The sequence below is a fragment of the Trachurus trachurus genome (assembly GCF_905171665.1).
Source record: "Trachurus trachurus genome assembly, chromosome: 5".
NCBI classification, from domain to species: Eukaryota; Metazoa; Chordata; class Actinopteri; order Carangiformes; family Carangidae; genus Trachurus; species Trachurus trachurus.
Genome location: NC_139896.1, coordinates 14736295 through 14763891, shown reverse-complemented (window position 1 = coordinate 14763891; position 27597 = coordinate 14736295). Strand labels below are relative to the sequence as shown.

At 40.7% G+C, this 27597-nt stretch overlaps 2 protein-coding genes across 5 annotated transcripts in view; one reads left to right on the top strand and one right to left on the bottom strand.

Annotated features, from left to right (window-relative positions):
• Window positions 1–10061, top strand: part of LOC310986137 (band 4.1-like protein 1) — an 83328-nt gene extending 73267 nt beyond the window's left edge. For 2 of the 3 annotated variants that reach the window (XM_083971918.1, XM_083971917.1), the window contains 6 exons: window positions 558–689; window positions 3471–3530; window positions 4705–4800; window positions 5332–5412; window positions 5510–5626; window positions 6561–10061. In XM_083971918.1, coding sequence (XP_083828044.1) covers window positions 558–689; window positions 3471–3530; window positions 4705–4800; window positions 5332–5412; window positions 5510–5626; window positions 6561–6566 — 492 coding nt within the window. In that variant the 3' untranslated portion in view covers window positions 6567–10061. The remainder of the gene's footprint in view (window positions 1–557; window positions 690–3470; window positions 3531–4704; window positions 4801–5331; window positions 5413–5509; window positions 5627–6560) is intronic. The other variant, XM_083971919.1, reaches the window with a different exon arrangement.
• A 1221-nt stretch (window positions 10062–11282) lies between these two features.
• cntn4 (contactin 4) overlaps window positions 11283–27597 on the bottom strand; it is a 116295-nt gene continuing 99980 nt past the window's right edge. Inside the window, exons 12-22 of one of the 2 annotated variants that reach the window (XM_083972760.1) lie at window positions 23342–23517; window positions 20762–20882; window positions 20146–20304; window positions 19174–19323; window positions 18388–18458; window positions 16431–16665; window positions 16028–16143; window positions 14912–15098; window positions 14711–14823; window positions 14440–14608; window positions 11283–14026 (exon numbers count right to left, since the gene is read on the bottom strand). In XM_083972760.1, the coding sequence (XP_083828886.1) occupies window positions 13935–14026; window positions 14440–14608; window positions 14711–14823; window positions 14912–15098; window positions 16028–16143; window positions 16431–16665; window positions 18388–18458; window positions 19174–19323; window positions 20146–20304; window positions 20762–20882; window positions 23342–23517 (1589 nt within the window). In that variant the 3' untranslated portion in view covers window positions 11283–13934. The remainder of the gene's footprint in view (window positions 14027–14439; window positions 14609–14710; window positions 14824–14911; window positions 15099–16027; window positions 16144–16430; window positions 16666–18387; window positions 18459–19173; window positions 19324–20145; window positions 20305–20761; window positions 20883–23341; window positions 23518–27597) is intronic. The other variant, XM_083972761.1, reaches the window with a different exon arrangement.

Below are 27597 nucleotides of genomic sequence, written 5' to 3'. Positions count from 1 at the left end.
CGGAAGATGTCAGTTTGTTGTAATGTTGCCACTGTGATGTGAATATGACATGAATAGGTTTTTTCTCTGTTTTTGCTGGGACACGCACAGCACACGAGACAAATAGACAGGAGATCAAATCAGTATGCAACCACAACACCAGAGTCTCACATGGCCGATGTTTGTACTTTAAACTGTTAACATGTGTGGTGAAATGGAAATCTATGTGTTCTGCAGCAGCTGCACTCATACCATGCAGCCTGTGTGTTCCTGGCTTTGTTCTCTTTGTTGATGCATTAATTCATGAATTTCTCACCTAGTTCATATTTGTCAGTTGTATCTGTGTTTCTGTTCCCTTGCCTTGGTAATCATTTGCATGTTGTCATCAGCCTGAACAATCCAATAAAAATCGTATTTGTTGTTTTTTTCCTTTGACTGTACAGGATTTAAATGTTTGTTTTGAAGGTTACGCAGCTTGGAACCAATAAGACGATTTTACAAGGGGGTCTACGGCGGTGTTTGTTGTGGACAGGTTGCGTGATGCTCTTTGACTCTATTGTTTGTGTTTGCGTTTCAAGCAGCCTCCTGTGGCAAAGAAAGACCCCAATGCTGTGAGCATGGCCCACCTGCTGAAGCGGGCCGACTCCAAGACAGAGACACATACGAACGGATCAGAGGTCCAGACCAACATCATGGACGTCTCACCGCAGGTAAGCAAGAAATGGAACAATAAGAGCAAACAATTCGCACATCTGCCTTTGGTTTTTTGTCCCTTCAGTTGTCATTGACTGCATGTTCATTATGTTGACTGTAGTCATATGGCGGCCATTTTCCTCTGATATCATGTGTGAGGTGGGAAGCTCAAATCCTGTCACCTGCAGCCAAATACCATACTGCTATGTCCAACATCTGACACATCTTTTGAGTAGAACAAAAGCCTCTTATTGCTAACTCACCTTTACCCTTTAGAGAGGCTTTTTGCTTTCATGCATATTCTGGTTTGTCAAAATTGTATTTATTTTCACAATATTATTGTATCATTGATCCAAGTTGATCATGAAACTATTTGTACAAGCCAGTGGATTGATTTGTCATCTTACAAGTTTAGCAGCGCTAACGTTGCCATTATGTAACCTTACCTACAGTTATCGAAATTGTGGATTCAGACTTCTGTCCCTTTTTAGTCAGTCTCACACAGGAGTTATCCAGACATGGACATTTTCAAGGCTTCTCACCCTCACCGTGACATCAGAGAAAAATGGCTGCTGTGTGACTCTTGCCTATAGCTTAACTGTTTGACTCAAGAAGCAACATTAAACTGTTATTTAAGTGGGATATTTTTTTTCATTTGCTTACTTTTGGAATTAGCAGCTACATATTTTCAGACCTGACAGTTTAAAAAAAAAAAAAAAGGTAGCGTTAGAGAGAAGAGAAGATCAATACTAGGCAAGGCAAGTATATTTGTACAGTGTATAGGCTAGCAGTCAGTTAGCGCAGGACACCAGTGAAGCTACTGTGATTTTGACATGTGCACACACTTACTAAGGTTAGGTTAATCACTGATCTACAGAGATGCTGTCAGGTGTACAGAGACACGATGGCTGTTTTATAAATTCATCATGTTACATTTTAGCCGAAAGTAGGTCTATTGATAGACATGGTAAGTGAGGATACTACTCATCAGAGTACAAATAGACTTGCACTGAAGAATTTAATATTTCTTTGTGGAGCTCTGGAGTTAGTCTTCATTAGCAGAGAAGGCATTTTTCTTTGGGCTTCAATAGCATGAAGACTGTATTCCCCAGACACCAATGACATAATAGCATCATTATGGAGTAATTAAAGTATTGACAGTGTATTAATGAGGATGATGAAAGCAGGTGTGAATCCCATTCATGTCCAGAGGCGAAGATTTGAGAGCTGGCTGGCTGTCCCACCGGTGCCTTATTAAAATGTAATCATTGCTGGGCTCTTTATCCATTCAGCTAATGGTGTGGGTGAGCTCAGGCAGTGATGTAGAGATGGTGCCTTGAAGTGCCAGATCAGTGTTGAGTCAAATTTTCAAAGATGTCAGTGTAAGACGCTGTTCTTTGTGTGTGTGTGCGTGCATGTGTGTGTGAAGTGAATAGCAGATGACGTCATCTCCAGGCAGACAAAGATCTTCAGCATCTCTGTTTTTCCTCCAGCAGAGGGAGACATGTCATGTGTGTTGAGTGTCTCAAACACACTTTCTGTTACCTGTCTGAATGTCTTTGAATTTCAATTTTAAAGTCGACTCACATTGACTACCAGACTGTTGTAAAAGGAATTTATTCATAACTTCTTGACCTGAATTGCCTTTTAAATGCTTAGAAGTTTTTCAGGTGATATCATCATCCTACTATATACATTGTAATTTTCAAGAATACCCTCTTTGAAAAACTGAAATATTTTAGATGAAATACCAGTTTGTCTTGTTGGACATGCATCACATACATATGTATATATACAGTAAATACATATACTGTACATATATGCATTGCTTCATTTGTTTTAGAGCAAGCTGTCAACAAGCTGACATGGTGAGCATCCAGCAAACATGAGGCGACATCAGCTGTCATTTAGAGTTGTGTTGTGGTGACCTGATGATAGAAGGTTCAGTGGCCTCTCTGCATTAGCTTCAGAGGGATCTGACTCTTCAGCTGCGAAATGCTCCAAATAGCTGCATATTCTGCACAGTGTGAATACAGTGGTTGGTTTCTGTCATAGTTATTTGATCAGTTACTGATCTGACTTACATATACTATATAAAGCATTGGACGGTGAAGCTTCAAGGCCAGACTTCTAAAAGGAGAAATAACACATTTCTCTTTAACCGGCACAACATGGAGCATATGGAGGCTAATATTACCAAATGTGTGCAAACTTAGCTGCATCACAGACACTGCTGAGTCATATTGCTGACTTAACGACTCCATGTTTTTCCGACACCACAGATATCTGTTTCTTTCATTCTATCCCAATAGTAAAACAAGAGGGAAACACGTCGTAGCTCACAGAGACTGTGTTTGTTGTTTCCTGCTTGTGTCCCCATGGACCTCTCAGGCTTGTTAGTGCAGGAAAAGCACAGGTGTACCTAATTACATCATCAGTAGTGGTGTCCCAGAGAGACAGCCTGCATAGAGGTGTATACTGTACGTACCTTTACAACAGGGAGGTCTGTACTGCAACTTAATGGGGATGTGGAGTTGGAAAGATGCAGACTCTTATAGACCCTTAGACACTTACAGGAGAGCCTAAAGGAAGAAGATAATGGCTGCATTATGGGAAATATAGAATTACTGTTTGTTGGTGCTTGATTCGTATTAGGCCTTGATATTCAGTCTGTCTTGGCCTGTTCTGCATTGATTTTGACTAATAAGCCTAATGACTAATCTTTCCCTCAAAGTAATGTTTCTTTAAATGACACCTAATAGATCCCTTTTACGATCCCTGCTCTCTCCCTTCCACAGGACTATGGAGTTGTCAGCTCACGGGAGGCTCATGTTGCCCTTAAAGAAAATGGCTCCCCTGTAAGTATCTTTATAGAAGAAATACATCAGTGTAACAATGTGTGTGCGTGGGTGGTGGCAGAGTAAGAAACTCCAGCCATTTTGCACTTCCTTCTTTTCTAGCCTTGACCTATGTGTATACAGTACATACTACTGTATATAATAGACAGAGAGGGATGTAGTATATCAAAGTGTAAACATGAATAAAGTAAGAGATTAATTCATCTGCAGCATGGGCCATTATTTAATTTAGCTACATATTTTCATCCAGACCTGACAGTTAAAAAAATGTGGAGTTAGAGAGAAGAGAACACCATAGTACAGCAAGTTTATTTGTACAGCATAAGTAGCAGTCATTAGCTTAACTTAACTGAAATATTTTAGATGTAATACCAGTTTATCTAAAGCTGACAAGTAGTTGGATATGCATCATATAGCTACTGTACATCATGTATATATAAATAAACCTTGTGTATATACTGTACGCATTACTTCATTTGTTTTACAACAAGCTGTCAACAAGCTGACAAAATGAACAAAGCAAGAGATGAATTCATATGCAGCATGAGCCATTATATTATGATGATGATATGATTTTTTTTACTATTATTATTATTATTATTATTATTTGATGCCGTGTCAGTATATGAAACTATTACAGTTTAATTTCCCTGGATACAGGTGAAATTTTGAACACTTAAGTCAAACTTGAAGGGTGGTGAAAGCCTTTATCAGTCTGAAAAGTTTTAACAAAAAACAAGCTGCATCATGAAAAATGTACTTCGATATTTGACCCACGTTTAAGTTAAAAATACTTTGGCTTCTGAGGCTTCAATTTGCCATTTGTCATACCAGTTCAAAGGCAACCTCTGTTACTAATCTGAAACTGTGTTATATTCTAATACAACATTGATTCAAAAGCCACTCTCCATTATAAAGCTCCTCACTGCCCCCAACACCACGGCTGTGTGTTTGTGGTTTTCATTCAATAAATTGACAGAGTGTAAAATCAAATAGACAGAAACCCTAATAACATTCTGTGTTTACACACACATTTCACATGTGTGATATTCGCCCCAGGAGCTTGACCTCTGACCCCTGGCTGTGACGAATTACATGTTGTGCCTATAAATGTTTACCTGTATGTGTGTGTGTGTTCACATGTGTATGACCTCCTCTAATGATCACACTGTAGGTAAAAGCCAGCCCCGTGGGGAGGGAGTCTGTTGTGTCCCCGCTGACCATCACCGCCGAGAACGTCACCTCAGCAACCACAACTCAAGTTACCAAGGTAACAACTTATCTGTTTCCATGGTTACAGTTTAATGACTGGGGTTTGGAGCCCACCACATCTGCAACCTATACATGTAGTACAGTTATGGTCCCCTCTCGTTGAGTCGTGGGAGTTGAGAGATAACAGTGGTGGATGTAATGGATTCATTTTCTCTTGACTTACTGTATCCTGTAATTACATAATAACATTTATCTGTGAATAATTGTATTGAATTGAATTGAATCTTATACCATTTGCTATGATCATGAAGACATTAAGTACAGTATCTGCACAGTAAAACAATAGGCATCCAGTCTATTTCCATTTTGTGAAAGCATTATTCATTATTCAGTGTTTGTTGCAGCAAACAGCCGATATCTTTAGTGAGAAATTAATAGGTACACAAACAATTAACTTGTGTTTCTAAAGACTTGGTACAAGAACAATTATGCATTTGATAACAACTATTGTCATCTAAAAATTCCCTGTTTAATTGTTGTGAATAAGCTCATGATTTATTCAGTGAACTTCTGTGTGTGTGCCATGCAGACTGTGAAAGGAGGCTACTCAGAGACCAGGATCGAGAAGAGGATTATAATCACAGGAGACGATGATGTGGACCAACATCAGGTCAGAGGAGAGCTACACAAACACTGCAGTACCTCCATGCATGTTCAGTAAGTCATAAGGCACTGACTTGTGACGTGTTTGTGCGTCATGTCCCCAGGCCCTCGCCATGGCGATTCAAGAGGCCAAGCAGCAGCACCCAGACATGCTGGTTACAAAAGCAGTGGTTATCAGGGAAACAGAATCTCCCACTGAGGAGCTGCAGCAGAAAACAGAGGTACGTGACCCTGAGGGGAGCAACAGTCACTCATGTAGGAATGCAGGTCACAAAGTTACTATGTTTTGTGTGTTCAGATAGGGGATACTGGGCTGTATCTCAGGTGAATATTTTAATGAAGTGACTGCAAAGAGACACAGCACAGCTACAGAGATATAAAACAACACCACAGACACAATAATAATAAATAATAATCATTTTGATTTATATAGTGCCTTTCAAGACACCCAAGGACTATGAAGAGACAAAAAACAACCACACATCTCTCAGTTGACTGAAAATGACTGCATGGAGATGCATATCTGCCACAATGAAGATGCTAAATGTCTACATAGTCATTTAAAATTAAACAGTTTTTGCATTATAGAGAAGCAAAATTACCACAACAGACACACAGTGGCAAAGAAGAGACAAAAAAGATATCACAAAGAGACACATAACAACTTGTAACAGATGAAAAATGTAAATACACACGTTTTGATAAATAACATGAATCTTGACACCCATAAATAGATGAATGTGGAAATGCAAATAGATATAGCTAATAAATGTAGAAATGTAGAAATACAGAAATAAACAAATAAATAGGCTAATGCACGAAAAAACACAGTTTAAGTATTCTGTATTACCACAATGTTCTTATTTTACATGTATTTATGTATTTGATTTATTTTGGTTTTAAAAAGATGGAAAACAACAACACACAGAAAATTAAAAATGTATATACCTATGTAGACCTGCGGAATGTTTGCAAAGAGATGTAGACAAACTGCAAACAACAATAACAACTGTAATTGTAATGTTGTGCCTCTTTCTCTCTGGGTGTTGTGCTACTATGTAGGAGGGTTGGGGATATATGTGTCCAGGAGTTCATTATCTCTTGATGCAGCCACGTTCATGTGTGATGACAGATGTGTCTGTCGTCTCATTGCAGTCCTGATTGGTCATGGCAGCTCCTGAGACGGGGAGAAAAGAGACGGTCCCTCCAGCTGTGTGTCTCCTACCCCACCCTGCAGTACACCACCAAGAGGACTCTCTACCCCACTGTGTACACACCAACACGAGAACAGACTGCGCTCCACGATGCAGTCAGTAGACCTTCACTCCTGTCCCTTTAGACAAACCAACTGTGACCAGGCCTCTCGTCCTCCCCCCGGCCCATCCCACCTTTTTATGAAACAGGAAGTGAAGAGTCTCCATTGGATAATTCAACGCTCGGAGTGATGCAAGATTGAACAAGAGCCCCGCTCACAGCTGTTAGCTATAATTTGAATTCCCATCTTACTGAACTTAGCATTCACATTCAGCATTCATATTTGATCTTACACTTTATGACTCGTTTGAACCCTCAGGATCAATTGAATCGTTGTTTTTACCCCCAAAAAATCCACAGTCCGAAATACCTTTTCTTCAAAAACAATCTTTGGATTTTAAGTTCATAAATATCTTTCTTGCTACTGTCACACATGAAATTAATATGTAAGAGAAGAGGACAGCTGAGTGAAAGTATGGAGACAAATGCTGGTGATGGGGGGGTGGGGTGGGGAGGTTGGTGCAGAGTGGCAAAAGGCAGCCTTCATGCTCGTCATTGCCATCTCTTGGCTGTGACACCTTCAGTATAATCAACAGCTGTCTTATTAGCTTTTTACATTTTTATCTATAGAGAATCTAATTTATGTCCAGTGTTTGCTTGTTTATGAAATATGTATAATATCAGATGATTATAATCTGCATGATTCAATAAAAGAAAATAGCAGAGGGAATGAAAAAAAAAGTATGCGGACACATCCAAGAAGCTTTGACAACGATGGGACTGAGCAGCTACGAAAAAACTTTAAAAAACACTGAGACAATGCGTAGTGGACACATACTAATGTTGATGGACTCTACTTGAGGACAGTGGACAGCTGGAAGTCTGCTTTGATCCCAGTATCCAACACAAACACGTCACTGTCCTTGTCCCATTATTCTCCTCTTCACTGTTTTCATTTTGGCATCTACTCGCCATCAACGCAAAGAAATGCTGGTCACACGTTTTTGGGCACGGGTATAAGATTTGTTAAGAAATTTTAATATGAATAATGTTTTCTGTAATAAGTTTCAGAAATGTGATATGTTTTTATCGTTTTCTTACTTGATTTTCCTGACGTCCACCATGAAACAGGGTTTGTGTTATTCTAGTGTTTTTGGACATTTCAGTGTTCTTGTGTGAGCATCACTCTTTAACATCCAAACCTTCTCAAACAAACACAGAATTTTTTACTTTTTCTTTTTACAATTTGTTGTTAATTCCAGATTCAAAAAGAATCTTCTGCTAGTTAGGATGTTAACCAGTTAGCTTCTGTTTCAAATATAGAGTCACAGTAATGTCCAGTCTGTCCTGTAGGAGTAGTGTTGCTCAGGAGACATATACCTTCTAACACTGTTATGTAGCAATTAGTAAAATGTATATGAATTAACTAATTAACTAATTTAACTAATTAGTTGAAAGAGCTATTTGATATCAGCCCCTTCACCCCTGTGAACAGTCAGTATCAGCATCTTTTTTTTTTGGCCACTTGTAGTTTTGTGTGACAAGTTGTAGCCTGAACACGAAATTGTCACATCATCCTGTTGGCAAACAATCATCTACATCCTGTAGATGCAGAACAGAAACATCATTTTGGAGTATATCTGGCCACCTGGTGAGTTTTAGTCCACTATTCACTGCCTTTTAACTCTGTGTTGTCTCTTGAGGTAAATATCTGACTTTAGCTGCCACATCCTCAGCTATCTGCTAATTGTATCTTCAGTTTGGTGCTTAGCAGCTAGCATGTAGCTCAAGAAGCTCAAACGCTTCACAGAGCTCAGGGAAACCGCAGAGTTGACTGATATATTTCTCAATGGGATTGTTACTATTTACACATCACAGATATTGGTTTTAAACCATATCAACACATTTAATAAAGTTAGACTTTACATGTGACAATTCAATTATGGACCATTGACAACTTCAACAAGCAATGCAAAGGTTTGGGGTTAGGTGAATGTTCACAAGCAATGCCTGAAAAGTTAAAAAACACAAGATTAACATGGGTACTTAATTGTTGTTTTCTGTTGGATTAACTCTTTTAAGTTATGGTGTATGAGTTTGTAATTGTAATTTATAGGAGTGATGAGTGTGAGGCCTGTGTTTTTTCCTCCCTGTTCCCCTTCAGACAAAGCTGAGACTCAGTGTGACATACACGATTAACCACAGATCATATATCCTGGATGACCTTTAATACTATACTATGCATCACTTATACACATGAATCCCTCTGATGGAGCCTGACCCATGTTAGCCGTGTTGCCATCATTGTTAACTCTGTGCTACTGTTAACCGAAGCAGTGACGTACACTGCTTGTGAGATTTGCAATAAGCAGCCATTAATCTTATCCTCTGTCCTCTAAAGGGAGAAAACTGTGAACTGTCATGCGTACCGAAGCGTAACCAAAACCTATAACACAGTTAGTTATACTCAAAGGAGCTTTTCTGACACTTGTGACCATGGCTTTGTCGCCCTTGTCTTCTAATCCCCCCCATCCCCTGACTTGAAACTGTCAACCTGCTGTTGATGTGTCTGTGGAAACAAGAAAATTCCCAATCAGATGATGATTTGTAAATTATATTTTGCTCTATTTTATTTTATCTGGTCAAATGACACTGGACTGTTGTGAAGGCACTTGCTTGCCATGATAACAGCACATATACTGTAAAACTATTGGGAAAAAATGGCTGGCTATAGTAATGGACACACTACTGATGGAAGACAAACGACTGTAGGCATCAGGAGAGATGTTGTGCACTGTGGGCGAGGTGGTGAGTTGAAGGATGGGGGAGGGGGGCCTGTATTTATATATTACTATCCAAACTACTGTGTATTATCCTGTAAACTATGTAGAAATCGACCGGACCAGAGATGTGTGTTTTTTAGCTTGAAGGAATGAGGCAGCAAGTGAAAAATTTGAAGGACAGCAGAGCAATAGAAATGTCACGAGTGGGTGCCTTATGTTTGGAGTCGGGGTTATGGGAGTCACAGTTAAGTGCTCGACGGAAAGTGCTGTTAATCACATGCTAGGCAGATGTAGAAACGACCTCTCCTCTATGTCCAAGGTGAGGAGGAGCCGTCTTGAAAGTGAATTACTGTGTTGTAAAGAATGTGACACAGAGTGCATTGAAAAAAGAAGCCTCTCTGGATCTGCACTGTTAGTCTTCAATGAGATGAAAAACATTTATTGGCCCCATTAATGCAGAAAACCAGCACAATACCGATTTATGGATATGAGCTTATTTTTTCTGTGAAGAGCATCGACCTGCTCCGCTGTTTAGCCTCCACCTTCAATTCTCCACTGCCTTTTGCTATACATTCCCCTATAGTGCTTGGTGGTGTGTATTTGCTGTATTTGCATTCAGTCTAAATGGAAAACATACATGCATAAATAAATGTCTCAGTATGATTCAAACGTTGTGTCTGATTCTGAAAAGAGGGATTTCATGATGCGTGGTTAGCGGTACCTTTCATGAAGATGTGAAGCATGAGGAAACGTTTGTGGCGTTTTCACACATTAATAATTAATTAAAGGAAATGCTTTGTTCTTTGTTCTGCCATATTACAGTAAAGGAGGATGATGTTGTACTGCCATCTTGTGGCAAAAATCTATACATGCAACTGTGGTGCAGACACAATGTATTTGTGTGCTTTTAGTGCCATCTGGTGTTTTCTTCTGCAATTGACAATAATTTCACTCAGAATGCCAAAAAACACTAAAATTAATAGTAAACCCAATGGACTTCTAACATTTAGTTTGATGAATGACACTAATAATAATGAACAACAATAAATTAAAGAGCAATATTATATGACAAAACAAATCAGATTGAATTATTTCAGTACTTTTTGGGAGATTGGTGTTGCCATCGTGATAACACCAGGATCATCTCAGGCCAAGGGACTAGAATTTACTATTTATTATTTAACTTACTATTATTATTTTTTTAATCAGAAGGAAGTTTGTGTGGGTTTTTTTCCCTGCATGGAAGATCCAATGGTAAGTTATGTTGCATTGTGGGTAGTGATGTAAGATGTGAGCGGAGCCTGAACCATACTAAGGGCCTTTGCTGCTTCTCTTAAAAACATTATTTTTGTAGTCATGAACATTACTGAAGTGCAATACCAAATCACACACACTTCACTATTCCAATATATTCATTACGCTTTTTTCAAAACGGTAAAGGTATAATATTTTACAGTCCAATACAACTCTTAAATTGTGTGGAAGGTATTACAGTATTTCATTCATTTTATGTTTAGGTTGTGTTTGCAGTGGTGTTGTTCCTCGTGTTTTGCAAACCACATTTTCAACAATGTGGGTGAAACATATGTATAACACATATTGATATAATGCATTTCATTATAAAAATAATCATAGATTTATTAATAATGGGCATGTGGACATAACTAAATATATAATTTATAGCAGAATTGTTGTAATGTATTAAATTATACAGGGTGTTGCTAATAAATGGCCACAGTGTGTGTGTTGTGTCTTTGCTGACATCATATGTGTTAAGGATGGACCAGCAGTGCTCAACATTGTTGTATAAATCAATAATCTTTATTAACACAGTATAAACAACAAACAGCAACAGAGGAAACCCTCATGTAGAGCATATGGACTGTATACCCAGTACATCTCAGAGGGGCTGACTGAGACAGAAGCAGAAGACATGGGCCTGATCATGGTTCAGTTTTAATGGTACACATTACGGTATACACAAACCTATCAGATGTATGAACCTTGCATGTTCCTAAAGCCATTCGGTCGGTTTTTGCAGATGGACAAAGTAGGACAAAGTACAGTCATGCTGAGCAACAGTTAGCTACAGTATGAAACAGAGTTATCACATAAAAACCAAGTAAATCATCTCTTTAGAAAGGTTCTTTTATATAAATGATTTGAAGTGTACAAAACAGTATATTACACATTTCTTGATGCATGATTCCAAGCAAGACCCAGTAGCCTACAGTACACTTCCCTTCAAAGTACTACAAACTACTAAACTGGTTTACAAGCTACATACAGACTGCACTGTACCCCTGCAGCACAGCAGTCCCACATGGCATCAGGAGACTATGGAAAAAGGAAAAGATCAGCAGCATCGTCTTTTATTAAGAATACACACACCTATAAAAATGCACCAGGCCTCATATATTGCCAATATCCCATGCGAAACAGCAGAATGCCATTCAAACCAACTCTTAGTAACCTTAGCGTCACACAAAAAGGTCGCTGGCCCCTCCGTGTCCGATCCCGACCACATACAGCATCTACCAACACAGCAGCATGTAAACATCACCACGGCTGCTTCGTAATTCTATGTTTCTAATGTTTTTGATATACATATGATAAGTTAAGGCTCTTTAAGGACCTGAGGATTTTGAACATATGATGAGGCACACAGAAGGCAAAGAATAGCTCTAGACACAGGGCTAACCAAAAGAATGAGGAGCATGAGACAGCTACGAGGGTCTGGTCACCAGTGCAGTTCAATGGCCAAGGTAGAGGAACCCAGTGGAGATGCCCTCCAACAACAGCGTGGTGCTATCTCTGGTAACAAGGTCAGCAATGATCACATGTGCGGCTTGAAGGACTTCATCAACTTTTAAAGAGTTCTTTGTCGACTCACCGGAGAGGACTGACACTAAAGACATGGCATGCTAATGCATTAGCACCTCGCATGTTAACAGATAGTCTCATATGTCATATGTATGCTGAAAGAGTTATTGGTCGCTGTAATCAATCTGTCCATACCGGCTGTAAATTGATTAATTCTGAGTGCAGTTATAATGTAATCTACAGCTTCCTTTGTGTGAAAATTTAATTTTGGTGCAATTCAAGAGCTAATGCTTTATAATTCATCCTTTAGCAAATCAATTAAGTATCTTTTTTGAGGTTATACAGTAGCGTGTAGGTTTATCATTGATGCCCTAGTACAGGATTACATGTGATTAACATTATATATCCCTCAACAAAAACATTGAAATTTCGCAAGAGAGCAATTTTACTAGTTACTTGACAGGTAGCTTAAGCTAGACTTCAAAAGGCCTGTTTGCGCTAAGACGGCCCTTTTGTATTTATGTTACAAAGGGCATGTGGACTCTTTCAATGTATACGAGTATTTTGATGTATTTGCACTTTTTTAAATGAGCGCCGCTTAGCATTAGCATTATCTGATAGGAGGAAACCTTTAGCGGCTAACTTCATCCATCTGTCTATTCTTAAATGGGCTATTTGTAAGTTTTATGTTTACGTTCACAAACCTCAGCCATCCTTGCGTTTACAACAGCAGTGCTGCATCATCAGGGTTACTGGTTGGCCCTGGGCTAGCAAGTTAGAAGACTAACTTAAGTGAAGTGATAGAAATAGAGGCAAGGTATGAGTTAACAATGGCATTGGTTTCCACTGACGGAGACAGCTCTCGGCAAGTAAATACATATAAGGTCTGATGCTAAACTGGAAATGTCTCTTCTTGACTGCTAAGGCTAACGCTGGCAAACTTACAAATAGCTCCTTTAATAGCTCACTAGTATCATTGGACATTGGCGTGTGTTGTCTATTGACGTGAATTTTTGATGCTAATCCTCTCTTCATTAAATGATTAATAATGACAAACAGTCAACATGTCAATGCAGTCCTTTCTATGAAATGTTGTTGAAATAGCCTATTGCAGAAACAGAAATGTGAGGATGTAACTTGTAACAGTTAATAGTTCATTCAGTTGAAGAGAAAGAAACTACTCTGGTCTTTTACTGCCAAAGTCTTAACTCATTTAAGAAAACAAAAGGTACGCTGTCAAATCACATTCTTTAACTTCCAGACTGGAAAATTTGATGATTTTATTTGCCATGCACCTAATTGTTCTCGCCCCAAAAAGCCCAGACTGACTTTCAATTTATTAAGAAAAAAAAATCTATAAAAGCTCAACATGTCATACAAAAAGATGCATATAAGACATTTTTCTCTTCTCTTTTTTTTCTTATGAAAGCTGCTTTGGTAACAACATAGTCACGACATCGGTCAATCTCCTTTTCTTAGCCTGGGTGCTGAAGGGGACTCCTTCCCTGATATCTCAATGGCATGTATTTTTTTCTCTTTTTTTGTCAGCTTCAACCTTCTGCCTCTAAAATCTAAATGAATGGATCTAGTTACACCAGAGTGGGCTGTGTTTGCGTTCCACCGTAGAGCTGTCTCCGCATCAGATGCAATGTCTGCCGGGAGCTGTTTGTCATAAAGACGTCCGCGCTGTGAAAGACAGTGCTATTGTACTCAGTGCTGATAGAGTGGAGACCTTGGATGCTGAGCCAACTGCATTGGGGCCTGAAAAGTTATTGAAAAGAACGAGGCTGTTAGTGTGATCTCTGTGAAAAAAAGGCAAGAAAAAAAAAGGCATCACATCACTTTGGCATTTCATTTCTTCAATCCGCCACCACCTCTCTTTAGTAATCATGAGCTGAAAACATTCATTTTAAGAAATATTTGACTTATTACTTGAGCAGTGGAATGAAATTTTGAATGAAGTGTTTAAAATAAATTGCTCAACTTTTCAAGCAAGGCCTATATTACTGTGTCACGTCATGCCCATAATTGCACAAATCATGTAGCACATTATTTTCCCACTCTGCCTGTTCCCTCAGAGATGATGATCACTAATCTGTTCAGGTAAGACAGCAGCAGGGGAGTGGATTATTTAGCTCCGCCACGAGGGAGGCACTAACTAGCTCTCCACTGACCCGGTATCCTTGGGATGGTGATCTGTCTGCTGCTGCTGCCTTCCCCTCCCTCTCCAAATGGCTTTATCTGGATGATATAATCCTCATCGGTGGGCAGCGCCAGCTCCACGGAGGTGGTGTTGGTTTCCATGACGTTGGGGCGGCTGTGTCGGTTCTTCTTGTACAGCACCTGAGGATAAATGCGTCAAAGTCAAGTTGAAGAGTGGAGGAGGCACAGGAACCATGGCAACAAACACTATTTTCCGATAACACCGAGCGACTGGGTGCTTACTTTGTAACCAGTGACCTCTGACTCATTCTCCAGAGCTTTGACCTGCTCCCAGTTCAGTATAATCTTGGAGTTTGACGTGTTCCACATCACTTTACCTGGTGGCTGACTGGGTGCTGAGAGGGGGAAACATATTATTCAGTTAAAAGCTGAACATTGACAATGAATGACTGGTGCTTGGTAATAATGAGATGTGATAATTACGTGGTTTCTTGGTGGTAACATTGACAGTGGAGCTGGGAGGCCCCGTCCCTGCAGTGTTATACGCCCTCACTGAGATGTAATACGTGGTGCTGCCTTTAAGCCCTTGGATAATTGTAGACGTTTGATTTCCCACAGTCCTTTGCACGCTGGCCGTGTCTTCCCTTTCACTTCTACTCCAGTACCTCAGCTGGAAAGCAACAGGGCAGAACGACAAGACGTGAACACACAAAACATGATGGACACCTTAAAAGCTTTTTCCTCTTTCACCATGTCAATGAAGTGCAAACTGGAAACAGGCAGATGTGAACTCAGTGAGCTGGTCTGAAAACAAGCCTTAGCGGCTGCTTCGTCACCTCAGCCACGACACGTGCCTCAGCTGTGCTTATCAGACATGTTGTGATTTCAGGTATGTAGTAAAAAGGAAAAAGAAAATCAGGAAAACAACCAAAAGGAGGAAAAGAGTGTTCAACAATCCCCTGCCATCGACTGCCAATGATAACAGATTTGGATTTTATTTGTCGCTCTGCTTGTCAGCGCTGAAATAGCTGGCATGCTTGAAACACAAATATAATTTCTTTCTTCACATCAATGTTTTTTTTTTTTTTTTGCTCAGGCCGTGCTCCTCTGTTGTTGAAGTGGTCAACAATTTATAATTCTGGCACTTTAGCCAATCTGAGGGGGAAAAAAAACAATGCCTTTGTTCAAATCTTGAATTTCAATAATGAGTGGAATTAAAATGACAAGAACTAAGTGATTGCAAAGCCTCTGTCTGAAACTGCTTTGTTGTGTGGATTAGAAGCTAAACGCTCTATCCCTCGGAGTATTGCATCAGTAATCAGGGTGGTTACAGTACTTAGGTAAGCAACAAGAGAAACACAACTAAACCCACAGGCATGGGACTTGGCTGGACCATTATGCATGCAGCAAGCTATTATCTCCTATGCCCAAGGTGCATGAGCCTGAAAAACTCATCAATAATAGAAGAGAACAAGATTCAACAGCATTAGTTGCCACGTGCTTACACACACACTCACAGACACACACACACACACACACCGCAAGAAGATTCACATTCAATAGACGCACTCACAAACAAGGTATTTCACTGTTGTTTACCTCGTAGCCCAGCACTCTTTTCTTGCTGGCGTTCCAGGGCAGAGCTTTCCACAAAACTTCAATCTCGGATGCAGAGAGGCTCTTGGCGCGAACTCTGGTGGGCGCCCGGCCAGGCTCTGGAGTTAATGTATAAAGACTCTGAATGATTTCAGAAGTAACAGAGCTTTGATGACCCCCTCAAAGTGGGCACATCAAAACTGTTTCAAAGTCATTTCTTTCATCCGAACAGCAGAGGGGAGGGAAGTGTGGGGAGGACGCCTGCGAGTGCTGATAGGAGCTGCAGAATCACTGCTGCCTCTGTTCAGACCCTGAATGGATCTGATCTTGTACTCATGCATTAACACTAGCTGAGCCTGTAGGGCAACTCCATAACATGTAGTGTAGGACGTAAGATCACACGCACCTTCCTCAGCAGAGTAGATAGTGGTAACAGGTCCAAACGGCCCTTCCCCCTCGTTGTTGTAAACCCCAACCTTCACGTGGAAAGGTGAGAAGGGCTGGATGCTCTCATTTTTAAAGACGTATCTGGACGTCTCGGCCGAGGGCACGGCGGCCTGCATCCACCCGGTGGCGCCGTGCGGTCGGAAGGCCACGACGTAGCCGAACCCCGGCCCGTTCTGCAGCTCCTCTGGAACAGGCTGCGGGACGATACACTTCAGAACTGAGCATTCGTGAACACTGACTCTTTCCTTTTATCCAACAAAAACATTGTTACAGGAATCACATTGCACAAAATCAATTGTTGCTGCGAATAAAATAGATTAACTTTAAAATAAACTGGTCTCATTAAGTCTTGACTCCAGCTTTGGTTACACATATCTTTTAAATTGCAATGTAGTTTGGACTGTCACATATTTCAGAAACCTTATTAGGCTCCTTTCTTTACAAGACTGGTCAGAGTCGCTTCATTTATTAGTCAGATTGAACAACCAGCCACACTCTTCCATGATTTAATTGCTCTTTGTAGTTTCACACATTTTTTTCCCAAGTTATTTTTTCTGGCTTTTTATGCCTTGACTATTGAGACTGAGCGAGAGACTGGAAAGATGGGGAGAGAGTCCGGGGGGATGAAATGCACCAGTGTGAGTCTCTTGAAGGATCTCAGTAATCTACATTTGCATACTGTGGTACTGTATACATATCCTGTTTAGTATTTTATTGTTTTTTTTATTGTATTCTTTTTATTGTCCCTGTATTTTATTGTCACATGACTTAATACTGTTTTCTTTTATGTTAAAGTTCAACTAATGTGTACTGTTATTATGAGATGTTGTGTTTTGCTTCTTGTGCATCTAAAGAAACTACTGTAGACTCTAGTGTGCTCATCAGGCCAAAATCTTAAAGGTAACTGCAAATTTCAATATATTCGTCTTCATAGCAGGTCTAGATTCTATATTAATACTGTGAAAGAATCAAAGTCTTGTTCCACAGAGAAACACACATAACCTTTATTCAAAGACTGACCCTTTTAATGAAGTGTCAAGACTTCGGCGACTTTGTGAGGTCACAACAAAGCCCAACCATGCCCTTAGCCTGGCCAAGCCTGTTCTCTGATTGACTCAATGAGAGAGCAGATTTAAAACTAAACTGAGAATATATTTGGTTCTCTCTGCTCTTGGTTCAAAACTGGAAATGAAACACGGGAAAGATGTAAAATATGGAACCTTCACTTCACTGAACAGAAGAATTATTATAATATCAGACTGATTACCACCACTGGGCTTTACACTTACACTCTGTTTCTGGGTGCTTCTTTCACCTCAGTGAATGTTAAGAGCCATTGTGCAAATAGAAGTGGCCACCACACACTGATTTTCCTTTTTTGTTTCAACAGAAGTAAGAATTAAAAATGCAACAACCCTGCTATTGTGTCAGGAGGAAAAATGCCTCAGGAATATTCAGAACTTCAGGCGAAATAGCTTTTGTTAGGCAGAAGTTAGAATTTAATTGAACCCTTGCATATTGAAACATCAACACTGATTTTAGGGAACGTTTCACAGCAGGGTCTGATGATTTTGAACAGCCTGAATAAATATAGGCTTTTGGAAGAAGGCTGATATGCGAGAGGTTTTCTAGGAAGAAAGAAAGAAAAAGAGCAACACAAAAGAAAAACAATCTGAAAATAAAAGTTGGGACTTTGAAGGAGCCATTGAGTTTAATTATCTCATTGAAACCTCAAAAGCATTTTTCTCTCCCCCAGGGTGACAGCAGCAGTTATTGCCTCTCTGTTCTTAAAAATGAAATGCCATACATTAAGCCATTCAGCTGTTATTAATGAAACAGAGGCTCAGATCCAAAGAGAATAATGACGTCTGGCTCCCTCCTCCATGGGTGAGAGGGTCCGGAGCGAGCTTGCTTACCTCCCATGTGATGACTAATTCGGAGCGACTGCCACCGCCTCCACTCACATTAGCTGGTGTGACCTTCGGAGCTGGAGGTAGAAGACAGATCAGCTTAGCTTTGTTGACTTCACACAAGGCAGAGAAAGGCACATGTAATAATTTTCCAGGTTGCTACTCCCAAATGGCAGAGAGGTGAATTTCTTTTGACATGTTTTGAACTTAAACATCCGGAAATCCGGAGAGATATCAGCAGACATCTCACAGCTGAGTCGTGTTTGCAGATGCGATCGGCCTATGATGCTTTTTAGACCAAAAGATGCCAAAGGAACAAAACACACAAAGAACCTAAGCTTGGTGAATCCCAGTATCTCTGAGTACTCTGTGGGTGGCTGCTTTTCAGAGATGTTTGTTTTTCTGCTGAGGTTCAAAGTGAGTAGAATTTTAGTTCTGCATTTTAAGGAAGTAGCAAAAACTTCTAGCATTTGTAGCGAAGATCTAGTACAGCATTTTCCTGCCTTTGCCTTTTTGTCAAGAACCAGATGAAAACACTGATGATGCTGCTCTCATGTGGATATCGCACTTGGCCATTTTGTGATTTCAATTACATTGCACACACAGCTGTTTCCACACTTTCTCATGTTTTGGCTAATGAACCCCTCATTCCCAGCAATAGAGCAATAAAGTGTGCTTCTTGGAATAAGGCGATAAGAAGAAAATAACTATATTATGCTTATCTTGAATGGAAAAACAAACATGACACGTGTTGAAAAGAAGGAAACATTTTTCTTTTCATGCAGTACATACAGGTCCCCTTTGTCCTTGCTTGTTTGGATGGCTTGCTGGGCTCGCCGGTCCCGATGGTGTTGCTTGCCAGGACTCGAAACTCATATTCCACCCAGGGGCTCAGGTCTATTACTGTAGCTGTCAGCCGGTGGCCCCCCACCACCTCAGGAACTGGCATAAAAGACACGGCGCCCCTTTTTAGTACCCAGAAACTTTTGTGTGTTTTCTGTGGGTATGTGTGTGTGTGTGTGTCAGCTTAGCATCAGCAGCAGACTGTCCTCCAGGCTGACGGCCTGGTAGGACTCCACCACAAGAGCATAGGACAGGTGTAATCCCTCACAAGGACATGCAATGCACAGCTCATAAAACAACAACACAATACAGAGGATTGACATGTAAAGAAATGTACGATTAACTGCAGTTATAGCAATACCCAAATATATAAATATAGAAAAAAATTATAGAATTCCACTAAAAATGACAGACAGGACACTCAGTGCAGCTACAAGGTCATGGTGTAGTTCTGTTTCAAATATATGATCCTGACACAGTAAATCAATGAGACCGTAAAAATATCTCAGCTCAAACTGTCCTTAATTCGCAAAAATATCAATAAAGCAGGGTATACAGTGCAGGATAAGAGCACATTATACCAATCATGCATGAATGCTAAGGGCCCCATTACAGAGGATGTGGGGGGAAAAAATGACACTGGTGCTATCATTTAACTACACTATCAAATTACCGCCTTGGCAACAAGCTTAATCATCAGGACAGGATCCATGTTTCAGGATTCCCAGGAGTCCGATAAAATGGCGGTCAATGGTCATGCTACAGTTGGGTACCATTTGGCACTGGGGTAAAAATTACATCTCCAATAATTCTCACGGGCTCGGCAGCAGAACGAAGAGTGTCCACCCCACCCCCCACTTCCCCACACCGCTGGCCCCGCATGTGATTGGACGAGGCCACAGCTGGTTGGAGAGAGCTTACCTGTGGTGACAGCCTGCCACCCGAGGGAAAATGGTGTCCTGGCCTGGATGGTATATGCCGTAATTGGACTGTGATTATCAGGACCAGGCCTCCAGGACAGAGAGGCTGTGGTATCAGTGATTTCTTCTACATGGATGCTGGTGGGGGGCCCCGGGGGACCTGATAGATGGCATAGCCGGGCAGGAAAGAGGAAGAGAAAGATAGAGACAGGCGGGGGAGAGGGAGAGGGAAGGGAGGGATGTAAATGAGGAAGAGATGGAAAGATGGTGGAGAGAGCGACAGAGGTTTTTAACACCTGCGGCTACTTTCGTCAGTTCAGCGTGAAACCGTTGGGAGCTATACGGTCTAATTAGACACAAAATTTACTTTAAACCTTGGCGAGAGAAATGTCTTTTTGCCGCTTTTTTTCATTCTGCCCCTTTATATGTATGTTCCTCCATGAAGCACAGGCACGGTAAACATTAATCACTAACAAGCTCTCGCCGTCTTCAGCAGTCGATGGATCATAAATTATTTAGCTGTTGTGAAACCTTAAACATCGGTGGGCTGAAATATGTATGCGGTCAGAAGTTATTTTGAACTGAAGCTTCTCGTTCGGAGGTTTGGAGCTGCTTACCCCGGACAACCAGGTCAACGGCGATGGAAATGCTGTCCACCTTCGTTTGCACGGCGCACGTGTACTTCCCCGCGTGCCTCAGCTGGATGTTCCGAATCATAATGTCTCCTGCTGAATGCTGCTGTCAGTCAACACACACACAATAGCACACACACACATGCATGCAGACACAGAGTACTATAAGCAACATGGTAAACCCTCCGACTAATGTAATTCAAGAGCAATACTGACTTTCAAGCCACATGGGAACAAATCTAGTTCACCCAAAAGCTCATTTTCATGTATGTGTATCTTGAAAAGTAAATCCATATTCCTCGTGCAGCATTTTCTCGCATTTTCTGTCCTGGGCACATGCTACGTGCTTTTATTTTGTCAATACCAGCACAGAAATGTCCTAAAATAGCTTAATTTTGATTATTCTATAGAGCTGTTTTAGCTACAAGAGCAGCCTAATGGCCAGTCTAATAGGTATTTCTTTGAAGGCGCCATCTCTAATTGCAATTCCCACTCCTGCATTATCATTTCATCAGAGCAGAGCAGAGCACAGCATATTCTTTGTAATAAATTGGACGTTGCGGAAAGCAGTGGCACAATGGCAGTAAGAATTCTGCCGAGTGGCCCGGGAGCTTAATCGATGTAAGTGTAGATACACAGCAATTTATTAGGAGGAGGAGACTGACTGGTACAACGATTGGTACGAGAAGCACCTTCATCATAACAGAAACAGGAAGGACACTGTATTTTCTTTTTCTTTGCGCCGGCAGTTTTTTTTTTTTGAAGGAACCTTGAATTTTTCTTTCACATGCTGAGGTGTGTGTGAGCTGCAAAGCTTTTAAAAGTCCACAGCAGATGACTGACACTGGTTGCAGGGTGTGTATGTAAATTTCATTTTAAAATAAACCACAGGCAGCAATTTTCTGGCCATAAATAATACACTTGATACAAACATTCCCTCTGCACTGCGGCTGAATTTATTATGACCCCGGTCTAAGAAGAAGAAGTGAAGAGTTCATTTGCAAAAGCAGATAACTCCGTTTTTAAAAAATTCCAGAATCTTCATTTTTAATTTTTAATTTACATAAGGTGATATCAGTCAAACCAAAGTTGAGTGACTTTGAGATGTAACAAAACAGACATTTCTAAAAAAAATAAAGTTTTATTGAAAAGAATAATTAGCAAAGAATAATTACAAAGCCTCAGCTCATTTTTTTCAAAATGGCACTTATCTGCTTTTGCAAATGAACTCTTCAAGTATAATATTGATGGACCAATGAATCTTCAGAGTCACCCCTCGACCTTTATTCAATGAAATCTCTGAAGGGGGGCTGAAAAATAAATCAATGTTTAAAGTGCACAGTGGCACTAATAAAATGAACATTCGTCAACACCAGACAATAAGGCTTGTTTCTTAATTACTTATTGTGTAACACCGGGTCATCTGACAAACATGGTGTGAAAGCTGTGACATCATTGTGGGCTGAACACAATTTGTAATGACTGTGAACTTGCGGAGGAGATCGGTGCGAGGTGTTGCATGAATTGCAGAAGTAATGTGTGAAAACTGTCCAATATTCCCAGAAGGAAAACTCATTAGCACAGAGTGTAGTAATTAGTGGTAGCAGCTAGTGATCTGGTCAGAGCACCAGATCTTAATAAGGTGGTGGGCAGTTCTGAATAGAAACTGTTGAGGAAGAAAGTTTTACTTCACAGTTCACACTTATTATGAAGTGTTAAGTATTTATGAGTGTTTAAAGGTCTCATATTGTATAATGTGAGATAATGATTATAAAGCAGGTCTGGGTTTGATATTAATACTGTCAAAATGTCAAAATGTTCAGTCCACAGAAAAACGAACTCTGTATTCAGAGACTCCTGTACTGTAACTTTGTGATGTCACAGCGACATAGGACCACAATGGAAATAAGCCTATGGGCTTTATTGTGTTTTTAATCCTTTTGAACACTTGTCTAATGTTGTTCAATAAAGTTTTCAATCAATCAATCAATCAGCGAAGCAGTCACTGCCCTAAACCTGCCCACCAGAACCTACTGTACTGTACCAACCAACCTTGTAAGATTTGATTTCTGAGTGTTGCCTCGAAAATCGGCTATTGATCACTCAGAACACACTCAAAAGAAAGGCTCAGAGCCTCCTCTCTTTTGATTGGCTCATTGACCTGTTGTTACTAGTTCTCCAGAGCGAAGCCTAAAATCTTTGATATGTTTTCACATGGATAAACATTCAAGTGTAAAATTTGGGACCTTTAATGGAAACTGCAACAGTTTCTCTCTCTGTAGAACTGACTGTATTTTCTTGGTTAGTCGTGCTGTTTATTTAAATGTTTGTAATATTTTTGAAGTGTACCGGTAGTTTTAATATACATACAGTGTCAAATTGTTATTATATTGTTACAGCAAGTTGCTTTATTTCTATATGCATGCTGATGTTCTAACCTCCATTGTGTGCATATTCGTAATTGTTTGTCAATGTCAGACCCGTATAAATCTTACAACATGTTTAAACAGCAGAGGCCTGATCGCCTTTCACATTGGGAGAAATAATGAAGGATTATGCACTTACACCTCCGACTTTTTCAAAAAATCCACCGTGGCTCCCGAAGTGGATGAGCTGCTCGTTGAAGAACCAGGTGAACTTGAGCTCCAGAGATGGATCGTGACTGACTTGACAGGGAAGGACGACGCTCTCCCCCACGGTGACATCGAGCGTGGATGGCAGGGTGGTGATGATGGTCGGTTCTGAAAACACACATTCACATCCGTCCCAACATTTTTGATCAAACACACTGGTCTGCTCCTCTTTTCCAGGCGTTATGATTCAGTACAGGAAATAGCTTTTTGAAAAAGCCGAGCCCTTCCATCATCCTTATGGATATGTCAGACTCAGTTAATAGAGGGATATACGGGACAGAGCACACAGCAAAGTAGGGCGCACAGCTACAATAACTGGTATTAGTCTCAGCCTGAGCTCGTCTCTGTGGGGATTCGGAGACGTGTCTCTCCTGCATCCCGAGAAGGCTCCATGTGTCACTGTCAGCTCAGCCTTCAGCCTGGGACTCCCCCCGATCGGTCGAAATTCCCAAAACGCACCACCAGGAAAACAGTAAACAGCAGTGAGCACTTCTTCCAGTGACTACTCTCTTTCCTTGCCTGCAGTGCATTACAATGGCGTCACATGGGAATAAGGCAAGCGTCCCTTATCTGCACTTGTGCGTGAGAGGCAGAGGAGGGAAGAGAGGGAAGGTGGAAGGACATGGGGAAGCCAAATGAGAAGCAGAGGCTTTGTTCTCAGAGTGTACAACACCTATCTCCCTCTTGGGGGTGCTGTGATTACTTGGTTGAAATTGCCACTCTGAGCACACAGACTAAATTAACCATGGCAAATGATCCCTGGACAGGCATAGATTCATGTAGAAAGTGCCGGCAGTGCAGTCTTCATCCAGAGTGAATTCGATACCTTCATTGTATTGGCCCTCTCCCACTCCTCCCTGACACACACACACACACACCCACGCACGCACACACACTTTCTACCACCATACGCTTCCAATGTGATTTATCTAGGCGTTTCTGATATCAGGCCAGAATGCTATCAGCTGCTGGGTTTTGTCATACGCACAATGAAAGTGTGTCTGAAAGGCCCGGTCTTCTATTGCTGAGGCTAAATGGTGAGCGATGGCGACGCAGTAAAAACGTGGTAATAACACACAGGAGGTATTCAAGGGGCCGCGACTGCTCTGTTTCTAAAGGCCGGCTACACCTTGTAGAACAAGAGCAGGAAGGAAATGGGAATCTTGAAAAATTTAAAAGGTTGAAGAAAAAAAGAAAAAGAAAAACTCTAAGAAATGTGTCAGGGCTGTTTTGCAGGGGTTTTGGTGGTGAGACAGTTACTCTGAATGATGTGAGGAGAAGGAAGTAGGAGAGAGCAGAGGGATCTGGAGGGAAATACTTAGACCCACAGTCAGAAATATTTACTCCTCCATCTCTGCAACATGGAAACATACTATAAACTTTATTTCCTTTTATTTCTCCAGCAGGATTGGTGTGCCTCTGCCATTTTTCCTAACACAAGCTTCTCTTCTCACTATGTGTTTCTGCCCCCAGAGATTCACTGTGACAATGACAGTGGGAATATGCTCTTTTATTACCCTCCTCTGTCATCATTTGTGATGGATTATATGGACAACCAAGGTTGGTTACACAACCGCACACTGGGCTCTTGACCATAATTTGATTGCTTTCCATCTTGTATAATGCCTTGTTACCTGCTGCCACTTGAAACCAGGGGGTAGTAACCTGCTCATTTAGTGGGGGGTCAATCAGAGACGCGTTAGAGAGGGCGCCGATTCGCTCCGACAGACTGGGTGGCATCTCGGGGAGTGGTGCTGAGGCAGGTCAAACATGTGTTTGCATGTTTTGCTTTGTACTTAAGATGCAGAAAAATTCAAAAGCGCTCCACCTGTTTATGGGAAGGTGACAACGAATGAATCACATGTCACACCAACCGTACATGTGAATTAATTAAACATGTTTATTTTTGTTGTGTTTAAGGTGTAATTTCTGGTTTAGTCTGAATACCATCTAATGCACTGATGTGAAAAGCAGTTACTGAGGCTGCAGAACTCATATTTTTTTTATATCTTTATTCAATAATTATCTTTATTTATGAAGATTAAGCTCAAGCTGTGTTTTGGTAACTAAACCTATTTGATCAAGTTTGGATAAATGTCCCCTACAGTCAGGATTCCTACACATTTGAAATTTCTAAGTTCCACACTTTTTCCAGACACTAATTTCCAGACTTCTCGGTAAAAAAAAAAAAAGGCAAATAATTTGTTACATTTGATTAATTAGATGTGTATCATGTAAAAAAAATTGTGCAATTAATCGTTTGTTTTCATTATTCTGAATTTGTATGCCTGTCACCAAATCATTTCCAGGAGATTGTAGCTAGGTACCGTAGCACATACAGTACTAACTAACTAACCCAAATAACTTGAGATAAGACCAAACACAGATATGTATTAAGATAAATATACAGTATTTCCATACAATGGTTTCCATATAAAATCAAATTCCATACTTTCCATACTTGCGTAGGAACCTTGTACAGTTTAAGGATAGGGCGAGTGATGTTAGTGATGTTCTATACCTTTCACAACAAAGCACCAGTATGAAACACCATCTCTCTGTACCGTCTGACTTCCCTAACTTGTCTATGGCCCTCAGCCACAGGCTTATTTGTTCCTCCCTTTGCTCACAAAGCAGCCTCAGTTCTTCGTGGCACGGATTAACCGAGATGTTGGATTCACTTCTGTGTTGACAAGATTGCTTCACATCATTTCTGCAGATTTGTCTGCTGCACATTCAAGCTGCCAATCTCCTGTTCAGCCACATCCTGAAGGTCTTCTACTGGATTCAGATCTGGTGGCTGGGCAGGTCACTTCAGTTCACTTATTGTGCACAACCAGTCTGAGGGAACTCTGGGTCATTTTCCTGCTGGAAGTTGTTGTTTGAACAATGGTCAATTGAAGCCATAAGAGAATGTCAGCAACAATACTCTGGGTAATCTGCAGCATTCAAATTATTTATTTAAAAACATTTCTATATCTGCCAACACAGATTTTTTACCCGGGAATCTATTTGCAAAGCCGTAAACCTTTTATAAGTACTCGTCATAAAGAGATCCATATGTTTTCTTTGTTTGTCTGATGCTATCCAAGTTCCCTGATTGTGTATGAAACATAAGCTTGACACATAATCCACACACATACTGTACATACAACTTCAACCCATCTGTTACCACAGCCTGGCAACCCACAACCTGATTCAAGTGGTGTGCAGCATGTGTGACATTTGACTGTGGAATTAATTGTTGATAAATTAACAAGTTGAACACAACTTGTCATGTAATGTTTATTTATTGCTAAATGTTAATTAATTCACCCCCATGGAGTTAAAAAAAATTAGCGTTAGCGACGTTAAAGTCAATTGGATCACGATGTGTCAATCAAGCTGCCATCTCTGCCCCTCCCTCCCTCCTCTGCATGTACCACTCTACCACACTAATCGCTTACACGATCAGAGTCTTCAAGGAGTTACGAACGCAGAAAATACAACAACAGTGACCCAAAGTACCACACCTCAGTCTGGTAGGTGGTAATCTACCTCTAAGCTTGGTGCTGGGTGGTTTATTATGATGTTAGGTATTTTATTTCTAGAACTGTTTTTCAGGATCTCCAACCCTACATTTAAATGATTCTTCTCTACGTTATGTAGTAATTTATTCAAGCTGCTGCCCTCGTCCAGCCACTGACACCCTGCCCACCCTGGGAAGATTGCTCATTATTTTAAAGTCCTAATGTTGGCAGGTACACATTCCCCACACCACCAGTCTGGACTGGTGACACAGGGCTGGTCTGGTTTTTTACCCTACCATCTGCCGCCTCAGCAGAAACTGAGACCCATCAAAGATACAGGCTTTGGATGATACACACAATACAGACCTAATACTTTCAGGTCCGCTTGGCTTGTGCAGCTAAAATGACTTGCTTGAGGTCAGGGGAAGATTGTTGTCATGGCTAAGGTTAAGAAAACATTGCGGCGGTCTCACATGCTCCGCTGAGCCAACCACTGACCTGAAACTGAAGAAAATAGTCACAGCACCTCCATATTTACCACTTAGAGAGGACAAAGATGACTCCTTTAAGACATCATGAGTCAAGGACACATTAACATGTTAAAACTAATGACCAATTTTCTTTTTTTTTTGTTGACAGGAGCCTCACTGAGATGTGCATTTAAAGCAATACTTACCGA